At 50.1% G+C, this 16,585-nt stretch overlaps 1 protein-coding gene across 6 annotated transcripts in view; it reads right to left on the reverse strand.

Annotated features, from left to right (window-relative positions):
* Adar (adenosine deaminase RNA specific) overlaps positions 1–16,585 on the reverse strand; it is a 39,302-nt gene that overhangs the window by 2,962 nt on the left and 19,755 nt on the right. For 3 of the 6 annotated variants that reach the window (XM_032897946.1, XM_032897951.1, XM_032897947.1), the window contains 12 exons: positions 14,591–16,022; positions 11,939–12,122; positions 10,629–10,777; positions 10,003–10,141; positions 9,692–9,876; positions 4,634–4,859; positions 4,249–4,420; positions 3,611–3,704; positions 2,981–3,103; positions 2,604–2,737; positions 656–838; positions 145–257 (listed from right to left, as the gene is read on the reverse strand). In XM_032897946.1, coding sequence (XP_032753837.1) covers positions 145–257; positions 656–838; positions 2,604–2,737; positions 2,981–3,103; positions 3,611–3,704; positions 4,249–4,420; positions 4,634–4,859; positions 9,692–9,876; positions 10,003–10,141; positions 10,629–10,777; positions 11,939–12,122; positions 14,591–16,022 — 3,134 coding nt within the window. The remainder of the gene's footprint in view (positions 1–144; positions 258–655; positions 839–2,603; positions 2,738–2,980; positions 3,104–3,610; positions 3,705–4,248; positions 4,421–4,633; positions 4,860–9,691; positions 9,877–10,002; positions 10,142–10,628; positions 10,778–11,938; positions 12,123–14,590; positions 16,023–16,585) is intronic. The other 3 variants (XM_032897948.1, XM_032897949.1, XM_032897950.1) reach the window with 2 other exon arrangements.

The following is a 16,585-nucleotide window of genomic DNA, read 5'->3' on the forward strand; positions in this document are numbered from 1 at the left end:
ACTAAGGACCGAGTCTAAGCCCAGGTACCCACAGGGAGGAAAAGCTCGCTCTTGAGACCCCAGCAAAGGATTCCCTTTCCATAGTACATAGCTTTGCCTAAGAAGGAGGTATGGGTCAAGAGTAACCAGAATGGGTCATGGCACCTTGGGGTGGTTGACAATAAAGGGATAACGTAGTCCATCCTCAAATGCATTCCCATCTCTGGTCACACGGCAGCAAATAGCACGGGTCAGATGCCCTTGGCTGAAAAGGTAACCTGGGTGAAGACAGACGCAAGTTTACACCTAGGCTGCAGTGAGTGCCACCAAGAGGCAAAGGTACACACGGTGTGGGAAGATAAGACACAGTCACCAGGACAGAAAAGCAGCTGCCGACTGTGACCACGCAGGCCTTTCAATACCTATGCTCAAGACACAAGGCAGAGGTAAGGCAGAGCCTGAGGAGAAGATGGAACTACGACAGTGAGGCCTTAGTCTGGCATCTTTTCTTGACTTGCTGCCCGCGCCCACCTTCCCTGACATAGCAGACCAGGCACTTAGATCCCGTTCCTAAGGCAAAAATTAGAAGGGAGACATATAGGACAACATGGCCTACAGCTTGCTGGGATCCGAGCCAAAGACAAGTGCGTTACAGCTCACACAGTAGGCCTCTTACCTAATGTCACAGATTTCAGGTACACAGGCTGTAGGAAGTGTGTCAACAGCGCCCCTTGCAGGCCCAGCACATTCCAGCGTAGGATTTTGTCACTACAGGACATGGTACGGAGTCTTTCCCCAAGCCGGATGCCATCCCACGTGGGTACAATGTCACTGGACTCCACAGGAATTGTGCCTTCCCCTGCATCAGACACTTGAGTTGGATCGATGAAGGCGAAAGGACCAAACCATGTCCTGGGCACACTATGTGCACTCCCGTATGGGGCAGTGGCTGCCGTTTTCAGACGCACCAGAAGAGGGCATCGGATCCCATTACAGATGGTTGTGAGCCACCAGGTGGTGCTGGGAATTGAACTCAGGACCTCTGGAGGAAGTCAGTGCTCTTAACTGCTGTGCCGTATCTCTAGCCTGGCTGCTCATATTTTATAGCACCTACTTTGTGCCTAGTACGGTGCTTGGTACTAAGGATGATGAGCAGAACTCAAGACTTGGCTTCTTGCTATGTTTGTGGGATGAGTGGAAAGAAAGGGAGAGGTGCAGAAACTCTGGCTGCTCACAGGGCTCAGAAGACTTTACCTGAGTTATGGTGGGGAACACCCAGAGACTGAGGGCAGAGGAGTCAGGGAAGCTCAAGCACAAGGGAGAAAAAGCTCCCTGTGTTGTAGACACAGAACAGCAAAAGCAAAGGCCCCAAGGCAGCGAGAGTCTTGTGTTTCAGGGGAGAGCAGGTGCAAGGCAGCAGCTGGCTGAGGGGAAGGGGCAGCGTGACACCGAAGACTTCTGAATGCAGTGGGGATCCAGATCCACTCAGCCACACTTCTCTCCCTGGTTTCATTATTAGCAGTGTGTATAGTGTGTATGTGCATGTGTGCAATACACTTAGGCAGGCCAGAAACTCATTGGCTGCCAGTCATTCTTCAATTTTTTCATGGTCTCTGAACCTGATGCTCATTATTTGGCTAAACAGAATCCTCCTGCCTCCAAGTCCCTAACACTGGGGCTGTAGGCAAGTACCCACAATTGGGTTCTGGGGATCAGAATTCAAGTCCCTATGCCGTACCCAGCAGACACTTTACCACTGGGCATCATCTCCCAGCTTTTGGGTTTTTTGGTTGGTTTGGGGCTACAACTCATATGCTACACCACACAACCCACCCACTCTAAACACAACACCAAGTACCCCCATGCTTGTTCCACCACTACAACCGCTCTGGAGCAGTGTCACCTCACAAAGAAGTCTTTTACACTGCAAAGTCCTAGGTCGTGCTCTGTGTCTAGGGATCTGTCTACTCTGTCCCCTTCAGACATGAAACCCTATGGCATGTTCTTCTGTGACTTCTAGCATGTTTTCAAGGTCCATGTTGTGCCAGGCTCAGGCCTCCATTCCTCCCTATGGTAGACGGTGTCCCATCATAGGATAGAACTCTTCATTTATCCAAGGGCAAGCACCTGTGTTCTCTCCACCCTGGCCACTGCGACTAATGCTACCACAAGCACCCTGTCCATGTTTCTGTGGACACACACACCCCTCCCTTCCCTAGGTGCATGTCTCCGAGTGAAGCACGGGTTGTCTGGTGACTGTGTTCACACTGTAGAGTGTTTGCTTAGCAGGAAGGGTAAGGACAGATTCATGTCTGAGGACCACCTGGATGACACCAAAGTGTGAAGGGACAGGAGCGATGTGACTGGACACTGGAGGACAGAAGAGAGGCTAGGATGCTGGGGATAGGGCACAGCCACAGCAGGGCATCCCTCAGTGACGTCCAGCTTGGTGAAGCCCACTGCCCATCCGCCTTCATTCCTGCACACCCACTTCCATGATCATGACCCAGAGCATGGTGCTCCCCAGGCACATGGGGACACCCCTCACGTGCATGCTGCCTCACTGCCCACTGGCAGTCTTGAGGACCCTCTGTGAGGAGGAAGGAGGCCCACCTATCACTTACCATTCTCCACCTTGGTGCGAAGCTTGCCTTGCTTGGGATTTTCAAAGACAGGGTAATGGCGGGACTCTGTGCTTTCCACAGCACGGTCACTGCAGGATTTGTCAAAGAGGGCTCCGTCTCCACATGGTGCCGTGCTGCCAAGCAATCACACTAGTTAGGACTCCACCTACACCTCTCCTTCTAGCCTCATGGGTCTTGAAACCACTCAGCATCCAAGCCAGGGACATTTTCTTAAGCCTATACGGGTACTGGGTGGCGGGGATGCTTTGCCATCTGGGCGTGCGCCTCAGACACAGAGCAGTGAGGCTGACAGTGCGAGGGCGAGGGCGAGGACAGGAGCAGAGGGGTGCATGGGCAGCCAAGCCAGGGGTGCAGACCTGATGTAGAGGTGAAAAGAAACCGTCTTTTTTATCTGGAGCTTCTCTCCTCCCCTGGCGAGCTCGAATATGCTGTTCTTGGCAGTGTGGTGGTTGTACTTCATCAGTTCACTGTAGAGAAACCTACCAGAAGGAAGCTGGCTAGGAGGCATGGAGCCTGCGCAGAGCAGACCACACCTCCACATGCTCTGCCCGCTGAGGCAGGGTAAGAAAGGTTTCCACAGCACACCGCTTTCCGCTTGTCAGGTAGGAGAGGGACTGGGTTCTCTACAGATCTCTGCGTCTCAGAAGAGGTAGCAGTCTTTGGAGCAGCCACATGACTCCAGGCAGAATAACCCGGGCCGAGGCCTCAGAGGGTGGGCTGCTGCTCCTCCCTGCCTCTTGCCCTTCATAAATTAAAGAGGACTCAGAGAAGAAAGCTGGCCGGGGGCAGGGGATGTACAGGTTCTCACATGGAGGGGGAGCTGCTTCATTCAAGGATAAGGACTCAGATCGCTGTATTTTGAAGAGATGCGGCCGGGCCACAAAAGGGACTGACTGAACCACAGGCCACCGATCTGCTGGGGTCTCGGGGAGGCGAGTGGACTCGGGGCCCCATGAAAGACAAACGGCTGCACCCATCTTACTCACCTGATGAAGCCTCTCCGGGAGATGATTTCAGCATGGCAGTCATTGACAGTCTCTCCTTTCAGGCTGAGAGAGTCCCCTTTCACACAGCGATTCCCTGGGAAGGCCATCAAAACAGAACAGGGGTGCTGGTGAAGCAGGTGAAGATGGAAGGCAGAACTGGCCCTGAGCAGACAGATTCTGGGCTCTGTATCTTAGACTAGGGAACAAGAACACTCCTGACAGCACGGCATGCACACCTATCTCAGCATCTGAAAGGCTGAAGCATTGAGCTCCTGCATCAACGCAAAACACAATCTCCAAGTCAAACCCCACTCAAACCCAAATTCATTCCAAGTCTGAGCTGACAGCAACCAACATGAACAGAACGAGTCCTTACTGAGACGCCGAGGGACAACCTCAGGCTTCAAAGACTAGAATGTTTATGTTGGATTTACCTGTTAACACTAACTAAAACAATCTTAACTGCACCAACTCTAAAATGTTTTGAGTGTCACATTGAGTGTCACAACGTTGAAGACACTCAACCTACATGGAGTCTTTTGTCTTTGTCTCTTTTGGACTCGCTCACAATGACTTCAGAGAGGGTGAGGACCTGCTAGCAGGCATCAAGGCCCGTGTCTCAGGGACCACTCACTCACCGGTCCCCAAACTGACAACAACACCCATGTCCTCAGGATCTCTCTTCATAATAATGGCAGCCAGGATCTTGCGGCCGAGCAGGGAGGGCTGGAAACTGTTGGTCAGAGCGTTGAAGCATCTGTGGCTCAGCATAGCTATCTGGTCGTGGAAGGTGCTGCCAGTGAGAGGAAGCTGTGGGGACAGGAGCAGTGTCAGGTGCTGCCCTGCCTGTGTCCACTGCGTCAGTTGGCAGGAGAAGTCGTCCTTCCCCATCCCACACCCCAGACGTGCACTCTACTGAGACCAAGACTGAAGCCTAGGATTAATTACAAATCCTCCCAGGGAGGAGCAAGCAGAACCCCACCATGCCCCAAAAAAGAGAGTGCCAAAAGCAGATGTCTTAACTGTCTTTGGATGTGCATCTGGGGACCTGGAAAGGAGTAGCATAGTTCTTCTGAGACTGGCCCCGGTTACTGGGGTTACCTCTGCGAAACCCAACTGCTCTGCCTTCTCGCTCTCCCCGATCAAGACACGAAGGGCTGCATCCGCTGCATCTTGCTTGCCCTGTTTCTTGCTGTGTGCACACACGGCTGGAAACCAGCGGCCCCCAACTTTTGCTTGGTAAACAAACCTTTGGGATGAGAAAGAGAATGAAGACAAGCAGCAGAGGACCCTGCCAGCTGTGCTGTGGGGAGGGCTGGTCTCGCTTAGTACGAGGCCATCCTAGCAAACATAAGGGCCTGCTGGTCTCATTTGGAGGCACTGCTCAGATTTTGCTCATTCAGGAATTACATGACTTTTTTTTTTGCTACCCAAATGACAGCTGTACTATTTTCTTTTTTTTTTTTTTTTAGTATTTTCTTCTAAACAGACCCATGAGAACTATAAATATATTTAAAAGTAAATTTCATTTCATTACCATAAACAGGAAAACAGTACCATTTCCCATAAATGCTACAATCTTATTAAATTCTGTCTAGGCACTGTACTGGTACCTGCAGAGTCTCTGAGCTGTTCCTTATTTAAAGAGAGGATGAGAGCGTATTGGAAAAGGTTTCTTTACAGGCAGGGAAGATGGCTCAGTTGGTGAAGTACTTCCCTTGCAAGCACTAGGACCTCCTCCCCAACAAAAAAGGTTTGGCATGGTGGTGCAGCATGTCTGCAAGCCCAGCAGTAGAGGCAAAGGCAGGTGGATTCGATCCCTGGGGCCAGCTGCCTAGATAGCCGAGCCAAGCCAGCAGCTCCAGGCCAAGGGAGAGACCCTGTCTCCAAATTTCAAAACAAACAGAAAGAAAAAGAGTAGTGATGGAGACGGAGGGAAGACAGACATTTATTTGCACTCCACTCACACAACTGTGTGCACACATACATGAAAATGGTTTCTTCTCAGGTAGAAATGAAGGAGTAACTGTCTTCCCACATACCCGGGTGTTCAGCACTCTCTGATCCCCAGACTTCAAGACTGGGCTCCATGGAGACCAAGCAAGTGCTCTACCACTGAGCTGTATCCCTAACACTGTCTGATTTTTAAAATATCCAGCTTTAGTTGGGTGGTGGTGGCACGTGCCTTTAATCCTAGCTCTTGGGAGTCAGAGGCAGGGGGATCTCTGAGTTAGAGGCCAGCCTGGTCTACAGAATGAGTTCTAGGACAGCCAAGGCTCTCAAAAAACAAAACAAAACAGAATTATTTGTTCCTTTCCGGCAGGCTTGAGATGGCCATAGGGGAGTTGGGTGGAGGGTGACCCCACTGTTCGTTCCTGTAAACCCCGTGGCAGCCAGAGCACAGCAGCATGGAAACTAGCACCCTTTTGAAATCCTTCCTTTCTGCCAGACCCTAACGCAAATTTAGTTCTGGATAAAGTCAACGGCGCGGAACAAGCACAGCCCGCCTCTGCCACCCACACTGGGCTTCCCACTGGGCTTCCCACTGCCGTTCAGGAACTAAGTATCTAGATGCCCGGTTCCCTTCTTAGCCCATGTTGGCAAGTCCCTTCTAGCCGGTGGGCAGATTTCAGAATTACAGTAAGGGCGGCAGGAAAGAGTCTAGTGAGCAGGGAACCGTGTTGGGTCTCTGCCTCTGAAGACCAGGACTCTGGCCAGTCTGTCTTTGGAAAGGATGACACCTTGTCACATACTCTTGTGTATCTGAGTAAGCTTGTTAATTATGAAGTGAGAATCCTTTAGAGCTGTCCTTTCTCATAAAGAAGCCACAAGCCATGACCAGTTCAGGCCCTCAGTTATCCTGGCCACACTTCAAGTGCTCAGTGACTACATTCAGACAGTGGACGGCTTTTAGCAGAGACAGGTAGGGTTTTATTTTTATTTTAAGTTGTGTATGCGTGTCTGTGCAGTGCCTTGGAAGGCTAGAAGAGATTTTGGCTCCCCCGGGAGCTGGAGTCACAGTGGTTTTGAGCTGCCTGTTAGATTCTGGGAACTGGAGTCCTCTGCAGGAACAGTCTGCACTCTAACTGCTGAGCCTTCTCTCCAGCCCTCAGAGGGAGTGAAGAGTACAACAGCATAAACTGTCCCTCTGAGATGTCTGCAGCAGAGATGCTGGGTAGAGCATGCAGGGAAGCACGGTTCAGACAAGGCCTCTCAGAGACGGGTAAGGGATTAGTGTACAGGCGGAGGTCAACAGGCCAAGACAGGTTATAAGAAGAGGCAAGGAGGAGAACGAAGATGAGGAAACAACCAATCCTCAAGCACATAAGGGGAGGGGACCGGGACCTGAGCTAGGAGAAGGAGTAATTCCTTCATACTTCCTGACAGATTCAAGGTAGGCAGGTGGCCTGGTCTGGAGAAAATCAAGTATTTCCTGGTTTCCAGTTTAGATTGCTAAGAGCGATTTTGGTGGATTCTGAGGCAAAGGTCTGGAAGAGTTCTCTCAAAGCAGAAAAAAGAATTTAGCACGAAGTGCTAGTAAGAGACAAGGGTGGTGAGAGGACAGCTCCACTCAAACCAGCAGTGACTCCTCACGGCTTTTCTGCTACGGCTCAGACGACCTAAAGGCAGGCCCTGTGGGCGGCCCAAGTGCTGCTGCTGCAGTTGGTACCAGGCTCACCCTCCCCTCACTTACTCCCTGCTCCCCACCAGACCACCTCTCAGTCCCTTTAGCAGATCTGTCCTCCCCACAGGAGTAGATGGACGGCTGTCCCTTGGTGTCCATGCGAGATGGTTCTAGGACTCCCGAGGACACCAGAACCACTGAGTACTCAGTCCTTGATATAAAATGCCATGGTGTTTGCAAATAAGCCTGAGTATTCTGCTGTGCCTGCATCATCTCTAGCTACTCACAATACACTGTGTAGTGATGTACTGGGTACGAAGCAGCGACCTTACCGCTCAGGGAACAATACGTATCTGCGTATGTGCAATATTCGCACAGCTGTGTGAGAGGTGATGCTGAGAATTAAACCCAGATGCACTTCGTTAAGTCAAAAGATGCAGTTTCAATGGACACAGGCTGCCTGCCTTGTCCTACATCCTGTGTTTTCTCTCAGTCATCTGAAAGTGATTTTTAAGCATCACTTCCTGGGAGAAGCCTTCCCTTGAGGGAGTCAAGCTGGGCCACGCAGGGCAGTCTAGCCTTCCACAAGACTTGGCAAATGTAACCTCACACTTCCTCAGTGACTGCAGGCTACACTGATAAAAGGGGCTCCACACACATGTGTTATGTGCTGTTGGAAGTTTTTTGTGTATATTTCCGTTCATATTTTGAACATATATATGCCATATTTTGTCTATTTGTAGTTTATTTTATGAAAGAGTTCTTCAGAAAGAACCTATGCAAGGTAAATAATTTAGGCCTGGGGTTATTGTGTATTTTTTCTTAGGTGGTCCTTTTACTCTGGATCAATTTTTCCAGGCCTTTTCCTTTATGGCTTTGTTTTGTGGAAGATCTTAGAAACGCCCCTGCTTTCTCTAGTGATTACTGTGATTTCATTTATGTAAATCTTGGATTGTGTGGAATTGAGGTGCAGGAAAGGGGGCAGGCAGAGGCCATCCCACGCCTGTCTCTTCTGGGCACTGCCCTTGCTCCTCTGTTTCTGTCTATCCACCTACAGTTCCCACTGTTTCAACGCCTGCTAGGGTCATTACACTTACTACTTCGCTTTTCCTTAATTTTCTGAGCTATTCGTTTTAATTATTGAGACAGAATCCCTCTACAAGTTTTGGTTGTCCTGGTACTCCCTACGTAGGCAAGGAACTTTCTGCCTACCTCTGCCTCCCAAAGGCTGGGTTTAAATTAACGGCACGCTCCACCACCCCTGCTCCTTCTGAGATATCCTTAAAGATTTATTTTTGGTAGGACTCAGAATAAAGTTTCTAGTTCCAAAATAAATTCTATTGGTGATTTCTTACTAACGTTATTTGAAGCATGGAGCTTAATTAGGGAGCTATTTTAATGGACTTTCATGAGATGGGGTGCAGCTTAGTTGGCACAGGGCCTTGGCTACACCTGTACACATACACATGTGATCGCCCACATATTTGGAAAGTCCACTTGCTTTCTCCATCTTTGACTGCTATTAACTTTCTGTATGCTACATGCTTCACATTACTTCTTATGCTTCCTTATTAGTCTAGCTGTACTGGAGGAGGGTGATCTCTTCCATAGCCCTTCCCTCAGCCTACTGCTGAATGTGGAACATGCTGAGTAAACTGGTGTGATGGTACCACTGTGTTGTCCCAGCACTTGGGAGGTGCAGGTAGGAGGACAGAGAGTTCAAGGCTAGCCTATTACACAGTGAGACTAAAGCTAAGAAAAATAAAAATAAAAACAGAATATAAAGTGATCTAGAAAGCTCTCTAAAGGGATCTGGAGAGACAGCTCCAGCTAAGAGTTAAGAGCACTGCCCGATCTTCCAAAGGACCTGGGTTCAACTCCCGGTATCCACATGGTGGCTGACAACTGGTCTGCTGCTCACAGCAGTCAGGTCCAAGATGTTTGATACCCTTTTCTGGCCTCCTCAGGGATTGTATACCCAGGTGACATTCATGCAAACACACATAAAACAAACAAACAAACAAACAAACAAACTAACTAACTAACTAACTAGTTAACTAACAAGCTAGCTAGCTCTCCCTGACAGTACTTCTAGGTGAATACCAGGCTGCAGGCCAGTGCATGCTATGCCATGAGGAATGAAGCAGGTACATCTGGCCCAGTGACCAGGAGGGTACTTGAAAGGATAGAAATTAAACTTTCCAAAAATTGCATAGTTTTCCAACCATCTGAATGATCTTTAGTATGAAACTAAAATTAGCTCATAAAACTAAAAAGCTCACACTCAGTGGAACAGTGACTGGATTCTCAAGATGGCTGACCTAATAGCTTCAGGAGGCTGTGCAGACAATTTGCCCTCTCGTTATTCATAGGTAATGTGCATCAATTCTTCCCCTGAGGTCACCAGCCACTCCCAGCTGGTGACACACGGTTACAGTCAGGACTGAGATACTCACTTGGGTTCATGAGGAGGTCCAGACTGGTCAATGAGCTTGAACTCAGCAGCAAAGCCATGAGAGCGGGCGTACTCCAACAAGCCGCCCACGGGGTTGGTGTTCAGGTACCTTACGAGCTCACCGATCCTCCGGATCTTGTTGGGAGCCACAGATTCATCAAGTGAGTCTGTGTTCGCACCTCCAGACTAAGAGGAAATTAGTTGAAGAGGAACCAGTAATATGTCAGAAAACTCAGAGGGACTCAAAGACAACCCTACCTGACCGCGCTGTCAGAAACAATGAGCTGTAGCTTGAGCAGGACAACGCCTCACCTGGTCATCAGCGGAATTGGCCGCCTCCTCTTGCAGAGCTTTCATGGCTTCCTCTGCGGCCATCTGCTTTGCTACTTTCTTGCTGGGGGCACTCACGGAGGGGAAAGTCTGGGCTCCTACTGCCACACAGTACTGGAACCTTAGATGAAACGATGGGCAACAGATCACAATGGCTGGGCTGAGATGGTCTGCCTCACCTTGGTCAAGCCGCCATCTTCCGCCTCCTGCAGCTCTTACACACATTGCCTGTGGCCTTGGATGGCCAGCGCTCTGCCCACCTCCTGGCCCCTGGTGTCTCCTGACCAGTTAACCACTCAACATGCAGGGGTTAACCAAGCCCTCTCCAGGAAGCCTGCTTTTGAACAACCATGTGCATGGAACTCTCAAGTAGGGAGCTACTAAGGCAAGCCCAGGTCCTAAATCTTTGTGTCCCACCATACTGTCCACACTGTGACCCTACCTGGTCCTCCATCCCCTCGAACTCCTAATCCCAGATTCTCTGCTTCATAGCAGCACCCAGGCCCTGAAGGCCCCTTTCCAGGGAAACGACTCCCCCTGGCGCTGCAGTAAGTATCTTTCCTGCTTTGGGGGAGACCTCTACAAGACACACCACACATGAGACATACTTGGGGTCATGAGCAGGGCCTTCTTTGGACAGGAGACGAAATTCACAGGAGTTCCCTAGCTTGTGCATGCACTCAAGCAGTGTAGTAACTGCGCTCTTCCCAGAGAACAAGGATGTTGCTGAGGAGCTGGGGGGCTGGGACTCTGCTGGCTGGAGACAAGAGAGGAGAAAGCAGAGGACAAAACAGATACAAAGAACACTAGTCAGTTCATCACAGCAGGAGGCAGGAGGTTGAGACTTTTATCTCCCCTTCCTGGTTTGTGGAAACAATGTCTTCCCCTAGAGCTCAGCCTGGCCTTGACCCCAAGGCGACCTCAGCCTGCCAAGTGCATCGATTACAGTGAGGGTCACCATGCCCAGCTAAGAATTTCTTTGGACAACTGAATGTGAGGAGAAGCCTTCTGAAGGAGATGCTATGGGTGCTGGAAGGGATGAGTATCAGCTAAGAGAGGAGAGTGGATCCGAGGTTTGCAATGGCTCGTTTTAACTGCCAATGTGACACAGCTCAGAACCATAGGGAAGAAGCCCCAGTGAGGTGCTGTCTGTATCAGATTGGCTTGTGGGTATGTATGTCTTAGAGAGTGTCCTGACTGTTTTGCTGCTATGAGACCTCCTACCTTAAATGTTGGCAGCCCAGATCAAAGGACATGGGCAGTGAAGGCTCTGCTTCTCTGCGTGCCTCACTGAGGAGCTCCTCTGCGCTATTCCTGCCGCTGACCCCTCCCTCATATTGGAACCAGCTTCTTTGGGCATGAGAGCATCTCTCCAGGCACAGCCAGGCTCTCAGTGCCAGGCAGGGACAGCCAGGCGGGGACAGCCAAGGGAGGCACTCAGCCTCATGGACTCAGCAACTCCCAGTGTTCAGCTGTGTCACAGGCATCATTGGACAACTCTGGCCAAACCATGTGCCAACCTAAGAAATCCTCTTTTAATTATATGTTCTACAAGTTCTGTTCCTCAGAGAACCCTGATAATATATGGTCCTTTCAACTCTGACATTCTGCAAATATAATCAGACCAGCACAAGTAGAAGAGGGGCTGGCGGGGTTGGGGATTTAGCTCAGTGGTAGAGCGCTTGCCTAGCAAACACAAGGCCCTGGGTTGGTCCCCAGCTCCGAAAAAAAAAAAAAAAAAAAAAAAAAAAAAAAAAGAAGAGGGGCTGGCTATAAGTGACAGGGAGAGCCGGGCGTAGGAAAAGGCAGGGATGCTACCTCAGAAGAAGACGGACTCTGAGCCAGGACAGCTTCCAGAGTCTGTCAAATCCTGACACATGAATGCCAATGGGTACCTTCCCCAGCAAAGATCACTCACCTTCTCTGGGTCTTCCTCCATGGGACAGTGGGACAATTCTTCTGGCTGTCCACTGTCTTTGGCTTTGGCTTCCCGAAGCAGAATCGCCATGGCTTTCACTGCTGCGTCCTGCTTAGCAACTTTCTTGCTGCCAGCCTCAGCTGGGGGAAACTCTCGACCATTGATGACGACCTGGAATTTAAATCTTGGTGCAAAGGATTAGATGTGTGAACATCAGGTTGGGTCATCCCTCTGCTCATTCTAAAGGGATCTCCACCCAAGAACGTTCTGCTATACACTGAGTGCCTTTCAGGGTCTCTACATAGTCCTGGCTGTCCTGAAGCTCAATATGAAGAGGTGGCCTCAAACTCAAGAGGTCCTCTTGCCAGCTCCTGTATATTAGGATTGAAAGTGTGCATCACCACAACCAGCGGTATCCTTTTAAAAATTTATTACGCGTGTGCAAATGTGTGGAGGTCAGAGACAGCCTGTGGGAGCCAGTTCTCTTCTCTCACTACATGGGTGCAGAGGACCGAGCTCAGGTTGTCAAGCTTGGTGGCATGTGTTTGTACTTCCTGAGCCAGCTTGCTGGCCCATCTTTTTTTGAGACAGGGTTTTGCTCTGCAGCCCAGGCTGGCCTTGAACTAACATTCTCCTACTCTGCTTCCCCAGTGCTGGGATTACAGGCATGCTGGCTCCTGTCATTTCTTAAAAATGAAAATAATAAAGTGCACAAGAGATGGGTGGACATCCACCTACTGCAACGGTGAGGACTGGCCTCCTCCATGGAGGTCCTAAAGGACAGCAATGGTATTACAATGCTCTTTTCATTTCCCAGACCCACAGCAGATGTCTACCCAGTGACAGAGGCCTGCTGGGTGCTAAGAGGGGAGGAAGGGGAGGCAGAGGAGTGGGTAAAGAGCTACCTCTGAAGAAGTCCTGCTGTTAGGTGGGTAGTGTGTCTCAGGCCACTGGAGAAATCTGTCCTTAGACTGCTTGTGCAGGGCTGTAGCTCTGTCTGTCCCAGGACTGGGATGAAACCCATACCACCTGCCCTAGACCTGCCTTAGGCTGAGTCGCGTTTGCTCAAGCTTTTAGATGCCTTAAGCTGTTTACTCAAGCTGGATCTTTACTTCATTCAGAGAAAGAAGTTAAATCTCTTACTTCCTAGGTTTTCCAACACAAGTGACATTTGACTATGACATCAATGTTTTGTTTTTGTTTTTCATTTTTCCCTCCTTTTTAGTGCAGGCTAAACCTGGTATCCTCAACACTGCCTGAGTTCCCTGAAAATTGGAATTATGGGCTTGTGCCTCCACACCTGGCAGCATCTGTGCTCTTCATAGCTGACACCCAAAGAACGACTGACAGCAAACCCCACAGCTTTCCCTCCACTCTCTGGAGGGTGGCGGTGAGAAAACAAAGAACTCGAGCCCCTAGCACAAACAGAAACATGTCCTGGCACTGCCAGTTTGGGGATAAAGATACCCCCTTTGTTTACCAGTAACTTGGTATCATGAAGGACGGTATGAAGAAACAGGTTACTGCTGGGAAACCCTTACCCCTGGAAACCACCCTAAGACAGTTCTGTGCATTTGAGACACCATGAGCTACACAGATAATAGCTGACAGGTAAGATTATATTGCCTTGGGCATTTGACGTGGCTCACATGGATAAAAGCACCTTGTTGCTCAGGCCTGACCTCAGGAACCCATGGCAGAAGGAGAACAGACTCAGGAAAACTGTTCTCTGATCTCTACACGAGTGGCATGGCTTACGAGTTTTTTGAGGGGTGTGTGTATGTGTGCTTGCTCTTGCTTTCTCTCTCTCTCTCTCTCTCTCTCTCTCTCCCCTCCCTCCCTCCTCCTCCCTCCTCCTCCCTCTCTTAAAAAGGATTCTATTGAATCTGATGAGGCCTTGTCTTAGCTGCTAAGTACACTCAATGTTTACACAGTGCTGAAATCATTCAACAGTGTCATTATTCCGTGTTCCTGTCAGTAAGGAATGTAGGCTATATAGAAGTTGGAGGTGTTTAGCTTTTTCTCTGTCTCTCTAACTACAACTTGCAACTACTCAGCCCCAGTAGTTTCAGTCATCTGACAGGTCCTTGAGTAGCTTCTTCCTGGTCCACCTATCTTCCTCAGTCTGTCTCCTGGTGTGTGCAATCCCATAGTGCAGTGGTTCTCAACTCCTTTGGGGGGGGGTCAAACAACCCTTTTGCAGGGTCATATATCAGATATCCTGCGTATCAGACATTTACATTACAATTTACAACAGGAGCAAAATTACAGTTATAAAGTAGCAACAAAAATAATTTTAGGCTGGAGGGGGCGGATCAGCACAGCATGAGGAACTGTATTAAAGGGTCACAGCATTAGGAAGGTTGAGAACCACTACAGTCTGGCCAGCTGCCTGAGCGAATCTCTGACTTCTTGGTTCAGCAGCAGCGGCAGCAAGTACAGCCTATCTACCTGTGCAGAGGAAGATTCTGGCTACCCTGCGGTCTCTCATCCCTGATCAGCATTAGAGAAAGGACCAATCAAGAATGATTAGGTGGAAAGGAAAGAAGGCAAAGACAGGAGCCACCAAGGACACCACTCACAAGTAAACCAAGACAGTATAGGAGCCAGGGTCTGACTCACACTGGGCATGATTCCTGGGTAGTCTCTTACCGAGGTTCATGGGACGGTCCACTCTGCTCTATCAGGTTGAAATCACAGGTCTGACTAGTGAACTGAGCATACTCTAACAACCCGCTGACAGGGTTCTTCAGCTGGCACTCAGTTAGCTTCTTGTAGGGTGAACACCGTGGCAAGGTAGGGCTGTAGAAGGAGGGCATCTCCATGATGGCTCGAAACTCACCTGGTGCTGTGTGGATACTATTCAAGTTATCTGGGATGTCATCTGTGGCCCACTGGCCATTTTCAGAGGCAACATACCCTGCTCTAGAGGGGCCGTTGTGATAGGCATGAGGCCGCAGTCGTACTGGTCCTGGTCTGGCCTCGTGCCTACTCTCATACTTTGTCACCGGCTCCTGCCCGTTTTCCACTCTTTTCGAGGTTGCCATGCTGCTTGAGCCACCTGATTGGGGTGGGTGGCAGGTAGGGAATGAGGTGCTTTGAGTGGCTTCTGGGACAGCTGCTGGGGTAGCTGCAGGACCACTGTGTGTACTTCTCTTCATCTGCAGCCTCTCACGCTTCTTGTCCGTCAAGTACCAGATGGGAGGAGTGGCCCCTTGCCTGTAGACATCGCCTTGCCTTTCTAAGTCAATCAGCACTGCATTCACATCTCGGGCCTTGGCGAGGCCAATGTTCTTAGCCAGGTTCAGGGCAGAGGACTTAGACACACTGAACAGATAGTCACAGATTTTCTCCTTAATTTCAGCCATATCAAGAAGCTCAGAAGGTCCTTCTAAGTCAGAGGCAGGGTCTCTGTCCTCACTGTCCAAATCGGGCTCTCCTCGAGGGACTTCCTTGATACAACTGTCTGAATTCACAGTTCTAGGGGGCTGAGTGCAAGCCTGACTTAAGGGCACAAGGCTCCACAAAGGAGGCTTCCCCACTCCTCTATGCAGCTTTCCCTTCCTTTCTAAGGAGTACAATATACGATTGATGTCCTTTTTGGGGGTCCTGAGCTCTCTGGCTAGCACGTAGGCAGTGGTGGCCTTCCCCTCACCGAGCTCTTCCAGGCGGGTCAGGACCTTCTGCTCTGGATTCTGATTGATGCTCAGCTCCTGGAAGTGTGAGCAAAGACCGTCAGCACCTCTCCATGGCGGACCCCTGCTGTGTGGAGGAGGAAGTGGGGGTCCTATATGGAACCCCTGATTTCTGAGAGTCACACTCCTGGGAAACCCCCAGATTTCCGGTTGTTTTCCTTGGGCAGGTGGCCCTGGGAACCTTGGCCAGTGTCCTGGGAGGAATGGCGGTAGTGACTGGGTCTGTGCTCCAATCAAGGGTGCTTCTGGGAGCCGCCCTTTGAGAAACTCTATCTGCTGGAGCTGGAAACTCCTAAGGTAAGACTCCGACCCACGTGGCTGCAGGTATCTCCACTTGCTGTGCTCATAGCTAGGGTCCAAGCAGGGCTGTGTCTGGTGAGGGAACACCCCTGCAGAGGACAACACAGAGGGCAGAGCTTGAGTTAGAGTAGCACATGAGCCTATTATCCCTACAGTTTGTGCCTAGGGAAGGTGTCCCTGATTTCCTAATGGGTGGGGTAGCTGAGCTGTGGCCTATGTTTTCACTAGGGTGACTTCAGTTCACTACTGGCTACTGCTTGGGAGCTCATTAGGGAACAGAGAAGGAACAGGTTGCATGACACAATTTCAGATGCCTCAGTGAGACCTCCAGTAACTTAACTTTTCCCCTTGCAACAGGATATAAGGGGGCTAGGAGAGGGCCGTGAAGAACACCATTCCACTCTCCCCCATAATTTCCCTCTTAAACTAGGAAACACAGCTAAAAAGTGGCTCGATGGGCAAGGGTACTTCCCGACTCTCTTCCTGAAGGCTACAGGAGCTGGGCCACAGACTTCTGTTCCCCACCTGTCATGATTGGGGCTCTTACCATCCTAATCACTATTGTGCTTCCTGACCCTGGGGTTCCTCACTTCCTATGTGACCACCATCTTCACCTTTCAGCTAACGTCCTTGTCTAGTGACCCTATCAATA

The sequence above is a fragment of the Rattus rattus genome, chromosome 3 (assembly GCF_011064425.1).
Source record: "Rattus rattus isolate New Zealand chromosome 3, Rrattus_CSIRO_v1, whole genome shotgun sequence".
NCBI classification, from domain to species: Eukaryota; Metazoa; Chordata; class Mammalia; order Rodentia; family Muridae; genus Rattus; species Rattus rattus.